The 16,405-nt window shown below is 41.6% G+C and overlaps 2 protein-coding genes across 2 annotated transcripts in view; one reads left to right on the top strand and one right to left on the bottom strand.

The window, feature by feature from the left end:
* Nucleotides 1-1,423: 1,423 nt before the first annotated feature.
* LOC121580671 (leptin receptor gene-related protein) lies at nt 1,424-6,543 on the bottom strand. Its single transcript, XM_041895649.2, has 4 exons — nt 6,437-6,543; nt 4,487-4,562; nt 4,053-4,239; nt 1,424-3,593 (listed from the first exon to the last, which is right to left on the bottom strand). Exons 1-4 carry the CDS (start codon nt 6,450-6,452, stop codon nt 3,477-3,479), a joined length of 396 nt encoding a protein of 131 aa, XP_041751583.1. The 5' UTR covers nt 6,453-6,543; the 3' UTR covers nt 1,424-3,476.
* Nucleotides 6,544-6,880: 337 nt separating this feature from the next.
* Nucleotides 6,881-16,405, top strand: part of LOC121580669 (tyrosine-protein kinase JAK1) — a 30,961-nt gene continuing 21,436 nt past the window's right edge. Inside the window, 10 exon segments of the mRNA XM_041895648.2 lie at nt 6,881-7,054; nt 9,881-10,076; nt 10,609-10,726; nt 10,923-11,073; nt 14,516-14,679; nt 14,902-15,106; nt 15,284-15,436; nt 15,566-15,748; nt 15,941-16,098; nt 16,288-16,402. Coding sequence (XP_041751582.2) covers nt 9,893-10,076; nt 10,609-10,726; nt 10,923-11,073; nt 14,516-14,679; nt 14,902-15,106; nt 15,284-15,436; nt 15,566-15,748; nt 15,941-16,098; nt 16,288-16,402 — 1,431 coding nt within the window. The 5' untranslated portion in view covers nt 6,881-7,054; nt 9,881-9,892.

Raw genomic sequence — 16,405 nt, 5'->3', positions numbered from 1 at the left:
GACCTTTCACTCTGTTACCATCTGCCAAGCGGTATCGGAGCATCGGGTCTCAGACCAACAGGCTCCGAGACAGCTTCTACCGCCAGGCTTTTGGACTGCTGAACAGCTAACCCTAGCTGTCTCTCTGCACAAACATGCACCTTAGTGACTATTTGCACCTTAGGAGACTAGCTGCACCTTAGAGACTAGCTGCACTGAATCTACACACACGCACACACACAGCCATCCATAAACAACCATGCACACAGACTCTTTCACACACACACACACACACACACACACACACACACACACACACAACGCTGCTGTTCTATTATATACTGCATGACCAAGACACTACCCACTTTATATTTGTAAATAGTCATACTTGACATAGCGCATTCATGATCTATTCTGTATATCATTCATGATCTATTCTGTATATCCTATTGTTCATGATCTATTCTGTATATCCTATTGTTCATGATCTATTCTGTATATCCTATTGTTCATGATCTATTCTGTATATCCTATTGTTCATGATCTATTCTGTATATCCTATTGTAAACATATCAGGCTATTACTAGGCATACTACCTCTTCAATTATGTGTAATTTTTTATTTGACTTGACTCTTATTATTGTTATTAACTATTGTACTGCACTATGGAGGGAGCTAGCGCACAAGCATTTCGCTGCACCTTTTATACCTGCTGTAAACTGTGTACGTGACAAATGAAATTGGATTTGATTGAAAGGTTGTTCAAAAATCTATTTGGGATGCCCCATACTAAAGAAAAACACTGTTTAGGCCTATCCTCTGAATTTAGGGTGAGCATCCAATTGACATTTGGTTAGCCTCCAATTAGCATCCTCTCTCCGTCTCTCTCTCTCTCCCTTACTCTCTCTGTCTGTTTTCGTCTCTCTCTCTCTCTCTCCCCATCTCTCTCCCAAGGGAGGTCTTCACAGAGATTTTTCCAGTCATTATAGCTGCTGTGTAAATCCAGGTGTCTACTAAAATGTTCCATCCATTAATAGTGCCCAGGGACTGGCCATGGTATACAGATACAATGATTCTGTATATAAAACATTTTATTGTGGTTGACAAAAAAAAATAAAAGGGTACATTATTATTATTATTATTACATAAGTGATAGGTAATTCAGCATATCACTAAATGTGTTAAATGCTGCATACAATACAACAATCTCAGAAGAAACTAACAACTGTACCATTATTAATAAGTCTAAGTATATCTGATTCAGTAACAAGGTTTGCTAAAATGGAGATCACTTTACTTCCCAAGTCTCCTGTGTGACTGTGCCAGCAAACTGCACTTGTGTTCTGGCTTTCTGTCCCAAAGCTCTCTCTCCATGCCAACCCCTTTGTGATGTAAAGCTGCAAAAATACTGGACTCAAAAGATGCCCATTGATATATTGACATATTAAAAAGCAAACAGGAAATATTTTATTTCAATAGTGCTTTAATTAATGTTAGAAAACAGACTACGTGTAGGTTTTTGTCAGGAGTTTAAATACAAGTCTCTCTCGTGCCCTCTAGTGTTTTGAAAGTGATGTTACATTTTGAGTTGACATACAAAGTCAACAGAGTTGTGCAACACAAACGCTTCATGATGAACGATAGCGCATAAAAAAAAAAACGTTTATATTCATACGATAAGATCATGTAGCAATGTGGTTCAATCTTTTTTCTTCTTTGGTGGGTGCTTATATTTGTCCTACTACACACACACGTACAAGTGCATCATTTATACGCAGGAGTGAATTGGAAACGTGTATTTTTTGTTGTTGTTGCATATGGCCACTCTCCCTGAAACACTCCTTCATTAGACCCTCCAGTGAAAATAAGACATTGATTGTAAGTAGGCATACTGCATACTTAGCTATAGCAACATGCAATCACTCAGTATAAAGTAGTCTGGTTACATTTGGTCACCAATTGCAATATCTCAAAACATAATTCTATAATGTACTATGAGTTCTCAGGCTTTACCAATATAGAATGTAAAAAGTGACTTTTATAAGTTCTATAAAAACATTTTGAATAAGTAAAAAATTGATATTTAACAGGCACTTGTGAATTAGTTTGTTGGTGAATAGAAACGTGGGCACTTCATTTGAACACAAACAGATCTGGTCTAAAAACCTCAAAATATATAGTGTTTACATTCCATGTGTGAAATCAACATTCCTTTACAAATGTAGACCATGATTCACAAACCCCCATTTTGGCTTCTGTCCTCAGTGGGGGAAAAAACAGCTTATAATGGCATAACATAATAATGGTGTTTTCATAATTAATTTGAATGACGTCTTTACTAATCATAGACATCAGAAACCATAGTTGGGGGAATGAATCATGTCTACCTTATTTTCTTAAATGGCCTTTGGTATTGGTGGAAATATTCCCATAAGGGCCTGAAATAAAGCTTTTTTGTCTTGGAGCAAAATGTTGAAAACGACAAACTACAGAAACCTTGACCTGGTTATGTAGTCACACCCAAAGTGATCATATAAAATAGATATGGATACATACAACCACAAACAAAAAGGTACACACGTAATCAACTGCAAGAATGAGTAGATCATTTGAAAAGCTTACGCTTAAAATTAGCAAGATATCTTTTCACAAACAAACAGAATAATCCCTAAATGAAGTAGAAACAGTATCCCTCTACATGTACAAGTTGTTACGATCCTGAAACTAGCCTCTGGCTTTATAGATATGAATGTAGAGAGGTGGGCCTTGTCCAGAAACAACCACTCTAGACCCTATGCCCTAGACACTGGAGTAGATGTTAAAGACTTGGATAGTTAATAGCTGCACTTGGTGATATTTCACCATATGCTTACACCTATCCAGTCTTCTCACAGAGATCGACAAGTTCCTAGGGGGGGTAGAGGCGGTTTCTGGACGGGACACTGCTTTTCAATGACTCTCCCTCAGCATAGGGGAGAGAACAGGCAAAAGGGTTGAAGGGAATAATGGAGCGAGTACTATAAAAACTGATCAGGTGTCAGCGAAAAAGGAGAAAGGACAGACATCGCAGTGTCATTGTCCATTAACATCCCAGACACACTGTTCAGTGTCACCCTCTCTCACCAACCAATCCCTTTCTCATTAGGACATTAAATAGTCAGCATCAACTTCTTAAAACGTCAGTTAGTAGCGACGTTAGGCGGTAGTAGCTTTTTGTTTATCATATTTGTCGTCCACCACTGTAACCTTGTTGTTAAAAGGAATGACTGACGCCCTCTGTCCCTGTGACCCAATCGATCCCTAGACCCTACACACTTGCAGAGATCAGAGTATATTTGATTGGTTTAAACAATATGGTGAAACTTCCACCTAGCTAGCCTATCAGAGGGCAAGGTGAAGCTATTACCATATTACTTACACCTGTCAAATCTCAGATCTCCACAAGTGCATAGGGTGTAGGGGTCCATTTGGGATTGTGCCAGAGATCCACAGACGGTCTACCACTGCTCCCAGCTGAAGTCGTCTCCCCCTCCGAACACCAGGAAGAAGCCCAGGATTGTGAGGAAGATGACAGCGTTGCCGGCCATCACCAGGCCACAGGCCCCCCACTGGATCTGTAAGAGTACAGGGCCATGTTCATTAGGCGCCAGACGGAATAAAACGGACTGAAACAGGGAGGGACTACCTGGACCTGTCCAATGAGAAATGCCCTTTTTTTTTTCTCTCAGCTCCTAAATATTTAAACGTTTTCTGTTGTGTGACGTTATGAACAAAACCTAGATAGAGCACAACCAGTGAATGTGTCTTATCAATTGGATTTATTAGATGTTAACTACAGCTCTGCTAACATGTAATAAATAGATGTCGTAACCACCTTCAGTTACCTTAGCTATTATTGGGTATCATCAAGACTACCATTCACAACTATATGTATTCTAGGATCAGCTTTACTTACCCAAGTCATTATTACCATTACGAGCATCAACACTTAAACTGACCCTGAATCAGTTTATAAATGGCATAAAGCAACACATGACAGTCATTGACCATTGACAATATCAGGTAGGACTCACTAATGCAACCCGGGCCAGTATGATGGGAAGCCCGAACGCAGACACCACAATGCCCGTAGTGAAGAAGTATGCTAGCTCTCTGGATGCGTTGCTGGTGGCATCACTGTCATCACTGAGCCTTCTGGATATGAAGGTGGGGATCGGAGAGAGTACGTAGAAGATGAGGACGAATAGAGGCCAGTACACCCTGGGAAAACAATGAAAACAAAACCGCTTCAAATCAGTTATGCAGAACATAACACCCCTTTGCTGGTTTTGAATCTGGGTCACCCACCCCACATGCAAACACACTAACCACTGCTCCAATAGGTTTAACCACCTTGGAGAAAATCGTGACACACTGCATCAGAGTTAGCTACACCGCTGACTTACATGTGTGGTCCCATTTAACAAGAGTGTCTCACAGACTTCAGAGGTGAGGGGTAAATACGTACCCATACTGCTCCAGTGCACAGCCCAACAGGAGAAACGTCAAGCCAATAGCTCCACTGAAGGACAACCCAACCAGCGCTATAGGACGACAAAAAACAGAGATGGTGAGGCAGTTGTAGATCACTTTTAGAGGCAGGGTTCTTACAGGCTATCCAGCAAAGATGGATCCTACTCAGTAGTCTACTCACTCTAAGCAGCCAAATGTCCCATCCAAATAAATACTCAAATACAAAAATGGTAGCATGCAACTTATAACAGTGTATTATGCAACTAATAATAAGGTTCTGCCATCATGAATGTAAATAAAAGGACAAATGGAATGTACACAATTAAGTTACATTTTCTTAGGAAGTCTCTCAAGAGAGAGTTGGTTCACCGTTTTCAGTGTGGATTGCCTTCACTCCCCGTGATATACGATATACTTTATTGTCCACATGAATAGACAAATACATAGAATCAACTGAGAATAACACCCCATCATACACCACTTCCCACCCACACAAAAAGTGAATACGCTCACGTCAGGCAAGGCTGTGACTAGGTGGCGGCCACATGATGAAGGCCTACAGGCCAGGCTCCAATCTGTCATTGCCGTCTCCCTCATCTGTCTCCCCTGCTCTTACGCCTCGATCACGCCGACAGCGTCATTGCATTTTGGTACACCAGAACTACATTAATTTCCAATGAAACACTGCGTTTGATTTGCAGCATTGCGTTGCAGAGGCAGTTGCAGTGCGTTCTGTGTGGTGCATACGTTGGATTTATCGAAGGTATGCGTCAAACTGTATGCGTAGACGGCTTGACAGAAATGGTAGCAGAAGGTGAATGTTGAACTTTTGTTGCACACATTGCCTACTATTTTGCGCAATGACTGTGTGATCAAGTTGTTACGCCTAGATCAGACCTACAGTGGTATGCGCAATAATGGTACGCAGCATCATCTGGATATGTGTGCAACAAAACTTCACCATTCACCTTCTGCTACCATTTCTGCCAACCCGTTTATGCATACAGTTTGACACATACCTTCGATAAATCCAACGTATGCACCACACAGAATGCACTGCAATGCAATGCTGCAAGGCAAACGCAGTGTTCCATTGGAAATTAATGTACTTCTGGTGTCCCAAAACTTAAATAAGCAGTTGGTGTGTACGAAGTGTAATGCTTTGAATACACCAACTGCGTCATTGTGCAAAAAATAGTATGCAGCATCATCTAGATATGTGTGCAACAAAAGTTCAACATTCACCTTCTGCTACCATTTCTGTCAACCCGAGTTTGACGCACATGTTCGATAAATCCAACATATGCACCACACAGAACGCAGCGCTGCAAGGCAAACGCAGCTTTCCATTGGAAAATAATGTACTTCTGGTGTACCAAAACGCAATGACTCAGTCGGTGTGATCAAGGCGTAAGCCTGCATATATTGCGAACTCTCAAGTAGCCAAATAAATCGTACTTGAGTCTTCATTGTAGGGAAATACACAAGCACATTGTATCCTTTTATGTTATATTGCAATACTGGATAACAAACTAACATGTCAATGTAACAGTGCAAGCCACGGTCAACGTATCACAACAAGGCAAAAGTTATACGTGACACCATAACAAGGATTATGGCTAGAAGGGATACAGTTTTTGTCAAATTAACTTCAGATTTGACATTTTGTAGCAGGTTATGATAATGTACGCTGCAGGTTAGAATAATTAACGTAGCATGTTAGGAGAATTAGGCTAAGGTTAGGAAAATGGTTAGGGTTAGCTAAAATAAAAAATCTACTTTTGACGTTAATTTGACAAAAGCTAGATAACTTCTAGCCATGATACATAATAAGTGTTCGTAGCCTACGTGGAATGGATACAATGTTGCACTTAGCTTGCCAGTGTCGGGAGAAAACGTTTATGGAAACAAGAGAGTTTTGTAGCGCAAGTATCAATCAATTTACCTTTAATACCCGCCATTGTCTTATGTCTTAAATTGTCCGTTTATCTTCTTTGTGCTTGGTTTTTCGTAAACGACTTCCTATTTCCTCCTTCGAACTTTTTATTTGCATCAGCTGACTTTCTTAAAGGAGCCATTTGCTCTCGCTATGTTTGGTCAACATTTCTATTTCTCTCTATTTCTACAGTATTTATATTTCACAATTGTATTAATGAACTCAGCTACGGAATATTCTTGACACCTACTGTGCAAAATATTCCTTGCTGTAAAATTGCTCTTGAATTGAAGTATTTCATCGTAACTAATTGAAATAGCCTAGTAGTCCTGGTCTGTAATCCAGTACACGGGTTCATTCTGTTTCCGCTAGATTTATTAACCAAATAACCAATAGACGACTAGATGAGCGTAGATTCTCGAAAGCATTTTCGGGAATTGACACAACGCTTGCCTGGAAGACACGCCGCCGAGATTTGCCAACTTCATTACGCAGAACTGAACACCCTTATCAATGATAAATGTTGAGAAAATCATTATAATATAGAATAATATAAGTACATTGATATTGAGTCACTCATGAAAGACAGGGTGGTTTTTCCAGAGATTCGTGGACGGCAATAAATAGGTGAGTTTCATTATGAGGTGTTTCATCATGGATTATTGGCACAGGTCAACTGTATACTGTAAAGGACTGTACGTTATTTATAATGACGGATACCTGGAGAAAATCGAACGTCTCTGAAATGAAAATGGATGGCCCTCCCTTCAGCAATATATATGTTTTATGTGACCCTCCCTGAACGCTTTAAAAAAAATAAGTGACCATCCACCATACCCAAAATACGAATGAATACCTAAAGTGGATAGCAGAGAACATGCCTACCGTCTACCCTCACTCTTAGGGCAGACCAGAGCCTTAGATATGCAGTTTTAGTAAGTGTTCTTCTTATAAGCATTACATGGCAACGTAGTCATTTTGATAGTGCACAAGGCTGCAGGCCAGAAGGTTGTGGGTTCGAAGACCACCGCTGACAAGGGTAGGGGAGACAAGATCTCTTTTATAATAAAAACATTGCATGAATCTATCATTTTATTTGTGGGTCCGAGAAAAAAAAAAGCCTTTTATAAATGAATTTAATGTAATTCTAAGTCATTTTACGTGACTGGAGACGAGCAGTTATTTATTTTTTATACTACAGTAGAGCATGTGAGCGGGGTGGACGAGGAGCCCTGCATGCATAATTTGGCTGAGCAGTAGCGCTCAGACACAAGTTCTGGGCATGCTCTACCCAGTGTATTTCGGTTTCTTTAACCAGGTTTCCATTCAACCTTTTTATGTGAGTAAAGTACATGTCGGATAAAAAAATGTCATGACAAGCCTGATGGAAACAGAACATTTTCCGGTAAACCTTCCGAATGTCGACGAAACAAAATACGCTAGACAAGGTAGGATATTTTTGTGTCGGTAAAATGAATTATGCCAGAAATGTAGGTGGAAACGTTTTTTTATGCGCAAATATTGTTATAATAACCAACATATCGAAGTAAACTTGGAGTCACGCGTTGACATGTTGTGTGGTCCTCCCACTATGACTGGCCAGGAAAGCATTCCGTTTATTAGGTAGGCTGATGAACTTCAATAAATAAATAAAAATCGGGGGTCTTATTCTGGTGACATGATAATCGATGCTTGGCTGCCTTTTGACAAATAAAAATAGGCTCGCTCTTTTGTCCATAATCATAATAATCTCAACATGTAGGCTATACGTGCACTCTAGCCAACAGCGCGCAGATAGCATGTTGGCTAGAGCGCACGTGCCAATACCAGAGTGGGCCCCTATATAACAACTTTTTTTTTGTGAGAAAACCATCAGTAGAGTTGAAAATGTGATTGAAACCCATTTAACTTGTATTTTTTATTCTGTACATGGGAATTTAACCGCAAAAGGTATTTACTACGTCATCACGCACAGCCTTTTATGTGCAACAAGTCAATTTGATGGAAACGTCTCTGGATGGAAAATGCACATATTGTTTTTATGCAGATTTGAGAATATTCGCATGAAAATCTGTCGCCAATTGGATGGAAACCTAGCTATTATCACTATTATTTTAATAAGGCATATTCTGTTGTGTTTAATAGACTACCCAAACACAAGTAATGTGCAAAAGTGTTGAGTCTACCAATAAATAGGTCATAGCTAGGTTTCCATCCAATTGGTGACACATTTTCATGCGAATATTCTACAATCCACATATATAAAATATGCGCATTTTCCCACCAGAGATGTGTTTCCATCAAATGTACTTGTTGCGGATAAAAGTATGTGTGTGATGACCCAGTGCACATACAAATACCTTTTGCGGTTACTTTCCCATGTACCGAAAAAAGAAATTAGTTATATGTGTTTCCATCACATTTTCAACTCTACTGATGGTTTTGTCACAAAATGTTTTGCATTATATAGGGAATGTTCCCACTCTGGTATTGGCAAGTGCACTATTGCCAACAGCTCGCGGGTATAGCCTACACATTGAGATGATTATGGACAAAAGAGCGAGATTATTTGAATTTGTCAAATGGCAGCCAAGCATCAATCATCATGTCACCAGAATAAGACCCTCGATATTTATTGGAAAGGAGCATCAAGCTCATCACCGTGCACTTTCACCACCCTGTGAATTTCATCATCATTTATTTCATCTGTAGCCTAATAAACTGCATGCTTTCCCGAGTCGTAGTGGGAGGACCACACAACATATCATCGAGTAACTACGAGTTTACTTTTATATGATGGTTATTATATCAATATTTGCGCATAAAAGTGTTTCCACCGCAGTGGCGTGTATTCATGGATGCCAAGGGAAGCCAGGCTTCCCCAAATATATTAGACCAATAAAAAATACAAATAAAATTCGCAAGTGGCTCAATCTCACCTGAGAAATCATAACCCGAGTGAGGGAAACATCGCCCCTCTGTCTCAGTATGTGTTGCCCATGTATCTGAAGCTATCTGTAACAAAAGAGTATGACATGTTGCCACCTTAGCATTTGATTGATTAATGCCAGCAAGCATTTGGCCTCCCTTGATAAAAAAATAAATAGCCAATCAGCGTTGTGCTGAGCTCAACTGTGGGTTGTTCTGGTACAGCAAAATGCCTCTCAAGGGAGGCCAGTTTGGATTTGGCTTGACAATGCCCCCATGCACAAAGCAAGGTCCATACAGAAATTGTTTGTCGAGATCGGTATGGAAGAACTTGACTAGCCTGCACAGAGCCCTGACCTCAACCCCATCGAACACCTTTGGGATGAAATGGACCAACTCCATATTAATGCCCATGATTTTGGAATGAGAGAAGGTGTCCACATACTTTTGGTCGTGTAGTGTATTAAAGCCACATAGTAACCTACTATATCTTCATCCTCTCAACATTCACCTTATCTATTTTAGTGAAGCAGGGCAATGGAATTGGGCAGGCAACTGTTGGTAAAGATGAGGAAGAGGCGGAAGGGCGAGTTCACCTCAGTTCCTGTAATAGTGCAGGGCCTCGAGATCCACTTCTACCTGGAAGACTCTCACCAGCTGGAGTTTCTCCGGGGTTGTTACACTGCTGAGGAGCTGTGCACAGAGGCAGCCAAGAAGTGCGGTGAGTCTGAGTCACGTTAGTGTTGGCACATACACTGAGTGTACAGAACATTAGGAACACCTGCTCTTTACATGCCATAGACTATTCAGGTGAAAGCTATGATCCCTTATTGATGTCACTTGTTAAATCCGCTGTTCTGAGGGCAACATTGGGGGTGCAACTCAATATTAGGAAGGTGTTCCTAATGTTTGGTATACTCAGTGTATGTCCCCCGTCTCTGTTCACTCTCTCTTTCTCTCTCTCTCTCGTTCTCTCTCTGTCTCTCTCACACACACACAAACGCGCGCACACACACACTCTTAGTTGGTGCCCCATCTCGGTTTGTTCTCCTCTGTTTGTATCCTTCATTTCTGAGCAGAACATTCAGCAGGATATTTTCACAGACCGTGTTCTCGAGAAATTCCAAGAGTCTTCCTTCTCCCCCCTGACTGATTTGAATGTTTGTCATGGATCATGAATATGACATTATGTCAAACAGCACCTGGCTGGTTCTTGTTGAGGGTTGAGGGAAATCATGTCTCTCTCTTTTTAGGCATTTCCCCTCTTTGCTTCAATTTGTTTGCCCTGTATGACGAGGTCAGGAAAATCTGGTTCCCTCCTAATCACACCTTCAATGAAAGCACCCGCTTAAAGCTCCACTATCGCATGAGGTAAGCATTAGGATATGTTACTCCTCAATTTTGTCACAAATATTGAAGGAACAAAACAGAGGGAACCATTTTAGGATGCAGCAGCTATTTGGTCTGCAAATTCAACAAACTTGTTGAGTTAAATGTTTTTATTTCATACAAAACCTTCATACCGACAGTGAAATACCTTAAAGATAACCCTCATCTCTTTATCCAGGTTCTACTTCACCAACTGGCATGGTGCGAATGAAAGTGTGCCACGTGTTTGCAGACACGCCCTCGAGAGAAAGAACAGAAATGGGCCGAAGACCGAACCAGGGGGTAGTCCGCTCCTCGACGCTGCCTCACTGAAGTATCTGTTTGCCCAGGTATCCTTCCGCACTCAAAAATATTGTCACACAATTTAGAACAGTTACAGTTGAAGTCGGAAGTTTACATACACTTAGGTTGGAGTCATTAAAACTCGTTTTTCAACCACTCCACAAATGTCTTGTTAACAAACTATAGTTTTGGCAAGTCGGTTAGGACATCTACTTTGTGCATGACACAAGTCATTTTTCCAACAATTGTTTACAGACAGATTATTTCACTTATAATTCACTGTATCACAATTCCAGTGGGTCAGAAGTTTACATACACTAAGTTGACTGTGCCTTTAAACAGCTTGGAAAATTCCAGAAAATGATATCATGGCTTTAGAAGCTTCTGATAGGCTAATTGACATCATTTGAGTCAATTGGAGGTGTACCTGTGGATGTATTTCAAGGCCTACCTTCAAACTCAGTGCCTCTTTGCTTGACATCATGGGAAAATCAAAAGAAATCAGCCAAGACCTCAGAAAAGAAATTGTAGACCTCCACAAGTCTGGTTCATCCTTGGGAGAAATTTCCAAACGCCTGAAGGTACCACGTTCATCTGTACAAACAATAGTACGCAAGTATGAACACCATGGGCCCACACAGCCGTCATACCGCTCAGGAAGGAGACGCGTTCTGTCTCCTAGAGATGAACGTACTTTGGTGCGAAAAGTGTAAATCAATCCCAGAACAACAGCAAAGGACCTTGTGAAGATGCTGGAGGAAACGGGTACAAAAGTATCTATATCCACAGTAAAACGAGTCTTAATAATATGCCATTTAGCAGACGCTTTTATCCAAAGCGACTTACAGTCATGTGTGCATACATTTTTACGTATGGGTGGTCCCGGGGATCGAACCCACTACCCTGGCGTTACAAGCGCCGTGCTCTACCAATTGAGCTACAGAGGACTACAGGTCTTATATCGACATAACCTTAAAGGCCGCTCAGCAAGGAAGAAGCAACTGCTCCAAAACCGCCATAAAAAAGCCAGACTACGGTTTGCAACTGCACATGGGGACAAAGATCGTACTTTTTGGAGAAATGTCCTCTGGTCTGATGAAACAAAAATAGAATTGTTTGGCCATAATGACCATCGTTATGTTTGGAGGAAAAAGGGGGTGCTTGCAAGCCGAAGAACACCATCCCAACCGTGAAACACGGGGGTGGCAGCATCATGCTGTGGGGGTGCTTTGCTGCCGGAGGGACTGGTGCACTTCACAAAATAGATGGCATCATGAGGAAGGAAAATTATGTGGATATATTGAAGCAACATCTCAAGACATCAGTCAGGAAGTTAAAGCTTGGTCGCAAATGGGTCTTCCAAATGGACAATGACCCCAAGCATACTTCCAGAGTTGTGGCAAAATGGCTTAAGGACAACAAAGTCAAGGTATTGGAGTGGCCATCACAAAGCCCTGACCTCAATCCTATAGGAAATGTGTGGGCAGAATTGAAAGAGCAAGGAGGCCTACAAACCTGACTCAGTTACACCAGCTTTGTCAGGAGGAATGGGCCAAATTTCACCCAACTTATTGTGGGAAGCTTGTGGAAGGCTACCCGAAACGTTTGACCCAAGTTAAACAATTTAAAGGCAATGATACCAAATACTAATTGACTGTATGTAAACTTCTGACCCACTGGGAATGTGATGAAAGAAATAAAAGCTGAAATAAATAATTCTCTCTACTATTATTCTTACATTTCACATTCTTAAAATAAAGTGGTGATCCTAACTGACCTAAGACAGTGAATTTTTACTAGGATTAAATGTCAGGAATTGTGAAAAACTGAGTTTAAATGTATTTGGCTAAGGTGTATGTAAACTTCCGACTTCAACTGTACAGTCGTGGTCAAAAGTATTGGTCTTCACAAAGTTTGCTGCTTCAGTGTTTTTAAATATTTTTGTCAGATATTACTATGGTATACTGAAGTATAATTACAAGCATTCCATAAGTGTCAAAGGCTTTTATTTACAATTACATTAAGTTTATGCAAAGAGTCAATATTTTGCAGTGTTGACCCTTCTTTTTCAAGACCTCTGCAATCCACCTGGCATGCTGTCAGTTAACTTCTGGGCCACATCCTGACTGATGGCAGCCCATTCTTGCATAATCAATGCTTGGAGTTTGTCAGAATTTATGGGTTTTTGTTTGTCCACCCGCCTCTTGAGGATTGACCACAAATTCTCAATGGGATTAAGGTCTGGGGAGTTTCCTGGCCATGGACACACAATTTCGATGTTTTGTTCCCCGAGCTACTTAATTATCACTTTTGCCTTATGGCAAGGTGCTCCATCATGCTGGAAAAGGCATTGTTCATCACCAAACTGTTCTTGGATGGTTGGGAGAAGTTGCTCTCGGAGGATGTGTTGGTACCATTCTTTATTCATGGCTGTGTTCTTAGGCAAAATTGTGAGTGAGCCCACTCCCTTGGCTGAGAAGCAACCCCACACATGAATGGTCTCAGGATGCTTTACTGTTGCCATGACACAGGACTGATGGTAGCGCTCATCTTGTCTTCTCTGGACAAGCTTTTTTCCAGATGCCCCAAACAATCGGAAAGGGGATTCATCAGAGAAAATGACTTTACCCCAGTCCTCAGCAGTCCAATCCCTGTACCTTTTGCAGAATATCAGTCTGTCCCTGATGTTTTTCCTGGAGAAAAGTGGCTTCCTCGCTGCCCTTCTTGACACCAGGCCATCCTCCAAAAGTATTCGCCTCACTGTGCGTGCAGATGCACTCACACCTGCCTGCTGCCATTCCTGAGCAAGCTCTGCACTGGTGGTGCCCTGATCCCACAGCTGAATCAACTTTAGGAGACGATCCTGGCACTTGCTGGACTTTCTTTGGCGTCCTGAAGCCTTCTTCACAACAATTGAACCTCTCTCCTTGAAGTTCTTGATGATCCGATAAATGGTTGATTTAGGTGCAATCTTACTAGCAGCAATATCCTTGCCTGTGAAGCCCTTTTTGTGCAAAGCAATGATGACGGCACGTGTTTCCTTGCAGGTAACCATGGTTAACAGAGGAAGAACAATGATTTCAAGCACCTAAAGCTTCCAGTCTGTTATTCTAACTCAGTCAGCATGACAGAGTGATCTCCAGCCTTGTCCTCGTCAACACTCTCACCTGTGTTAACGAGAGAATCACTGACATGATGTCAGCTGGTCCTTTTGTGGCAGGGCTGAAATGCAGTGGAAATGTTTTTGGGGGATTAAGTTCATTTTCGTTGCAAAGAGGGACTTTGCAATTAATTGCAATTCATCTGATCACTCTTCATAACATTCTGGAGTATATGCAAATTGCCATCATAAGGCAGCAGACTTTGTGAAAATTAATATTTGTGTCATTCTGAAAACTTTTGATCACGACTGTATATACTCAAATGGAGAGCTCTAGCATACACAATCATATATCTTGAATCAGGTGTTTGTGCGTTTGATTTTCCCAGGGTCAGCATGACTTCTTGAAGGGGCAGGCCGCACTGCGTAGCCCTGAGAATGAAGAGGAGGTCCACTATATTGAGAATGAGTGCCTGGGGATGGCAGTGTTGTCTATAGCACACCATGCCCTGGACAACAACATCGTCATCCCCGGTGTAGCTGGTCAGATCAGGTAACAATCCCAGAGGCTCAAAATTAAACAGTTTATTACTGTCGGTTTACCATCTTTCTTAATACCCATCCATTTACGCTCATGCACACACACTCTCTCACACACACACACCCACCACACACACACACACACACACACACACACACACACACACACACACACACACACACACACACACACACACTCCCGACTCACACACGACTCTCCTTCCATCCCACCCAGCTATAAGAAATTTATCCCAGATAGCGTGAACCAAATCATCAAGCAGCGCAACGTCCTGACACGACTCCGTATCTCCCGGGTGTTCCAGAACTTCCTCAACGAGTTCAACAACAAGACAGTGCAGAGCAACAACGTCAACACCCACGACATCAAGGTCAAATACCTAGCTACGCTGGAAACGCTGACCTGTGGGTTCGGCTGTGAGGTGTGTAGCAAGACGAATGCTCCGTGTAATCGTGTTTGCAGTCACACTCTCAGAAAAAAAAGAATTGCACTGGGCCAAAGACCGAACCAGGTGGTACTCCGAAAAGTCGGTCTAAGGTCTGTGTAAAGAAGTTCCTGAAGCTAACAAAATGGTGTCCTGTCTCATTATCAATACAAGGAGCACGAGCCTAAAGAGCTCCGTGTGACGGACAGCGAAGGGGAGATCCAAGGAACACCAACTTCCTGTAACCAGGGTCAGCCCACCCAGTACCAAGTCGTTGTGTCTGGAAATACAGGGATCAAGTGGCGGAGGAAGCAACAGAATGTGACAGTAAGTTTATTATTTTGGCTTATAATGTGTCAATTATGGCACACCTTGTATCTGTCATTATTATCTGAATATCGTCTGATATTTTGTTTATCAAGAGATAAAAACATTTAATGTTCATCTATTTCTCAGAATGCATGGACTGCCAAAGAGAATAAAAAATACCCAAAGTACAAAACCAACATCAACGGGAAGAACAAACCAGCTCAAGGCGTTTCGAACGACTGGAAAACCTTCTCCGATTTCCATGAGATCACACACATCAACATCAAGGGCTCCACAGTGACTGTCCACAAGCAAGACAACACAAAGATGGTGGAGTTTCGTTGTTTGAAGTTTCAGGGGAAACTTATTTAGCAAAAATGTTTAATAATATCTGAATGAGCAATCTTGAATGAGGCTAAGTTCCATTGCTTTACATTACGTCTGTGTGTTCTTTTGTACCCATTTTTTTACATTGGACATTCACCTTCATTGTCGTTTGTTGTCACACCATTTCCACCATAGGAACTGAGCCTGGGTTTCCACGCAGAGGCGTTGTCTTTTGCCACCCTCATTGATGGATACTTCCGTCTGACTGTGGACGCACATCACTTCCTGTGTACAGATGTGGCCCCCCCCTCTGTGGTGCGGAACCTGCAGGAAGGCTGTCATGGTCCAATCAGGTGAGTTTAAGTATCCCCAATCAGTTGTCATTGGATAGAGAACATGTAAATATTAGTACAATACAAAAAATGTAGTAATACAGTCAATTTGTTTCGATTTATACAGATATTTGTGTCAATGATACAATAATACTTCAATACTAGTGTAGAACTGAGTTGATCCACCCCTTTTGGCCCCTCCCCTTCCAGCATGGACTACACCTCCCACAAGCTGCGTCAGGAGGGCGAGGTGGAGGGAACGTACGTGCTGCGCTGGAGCTGCATCGACTATGACCACATCCTCCTGACTGTCACATGCAACGAGGTA

This window comes from Coregonus clupeaformis, chromosome 14 (genome assembly GCF_020615455.1).
Source record: "Coregonus clupeaformis isolate EN_2021a chromosome 14, ASM2061545v1, whole genome shotgun sequence".
NCBI lineage: Eukaryota > Metazoa > Chordata > Actinopteri > Salmoniformes > Salmonidae > Coregonus > Coregonus clupeaformis.
The sequence above is the reverse complement of the archived record's forward strand: the minus strand, read 5'-3'. Positions and strand labels throughout refer to the sequence as shown.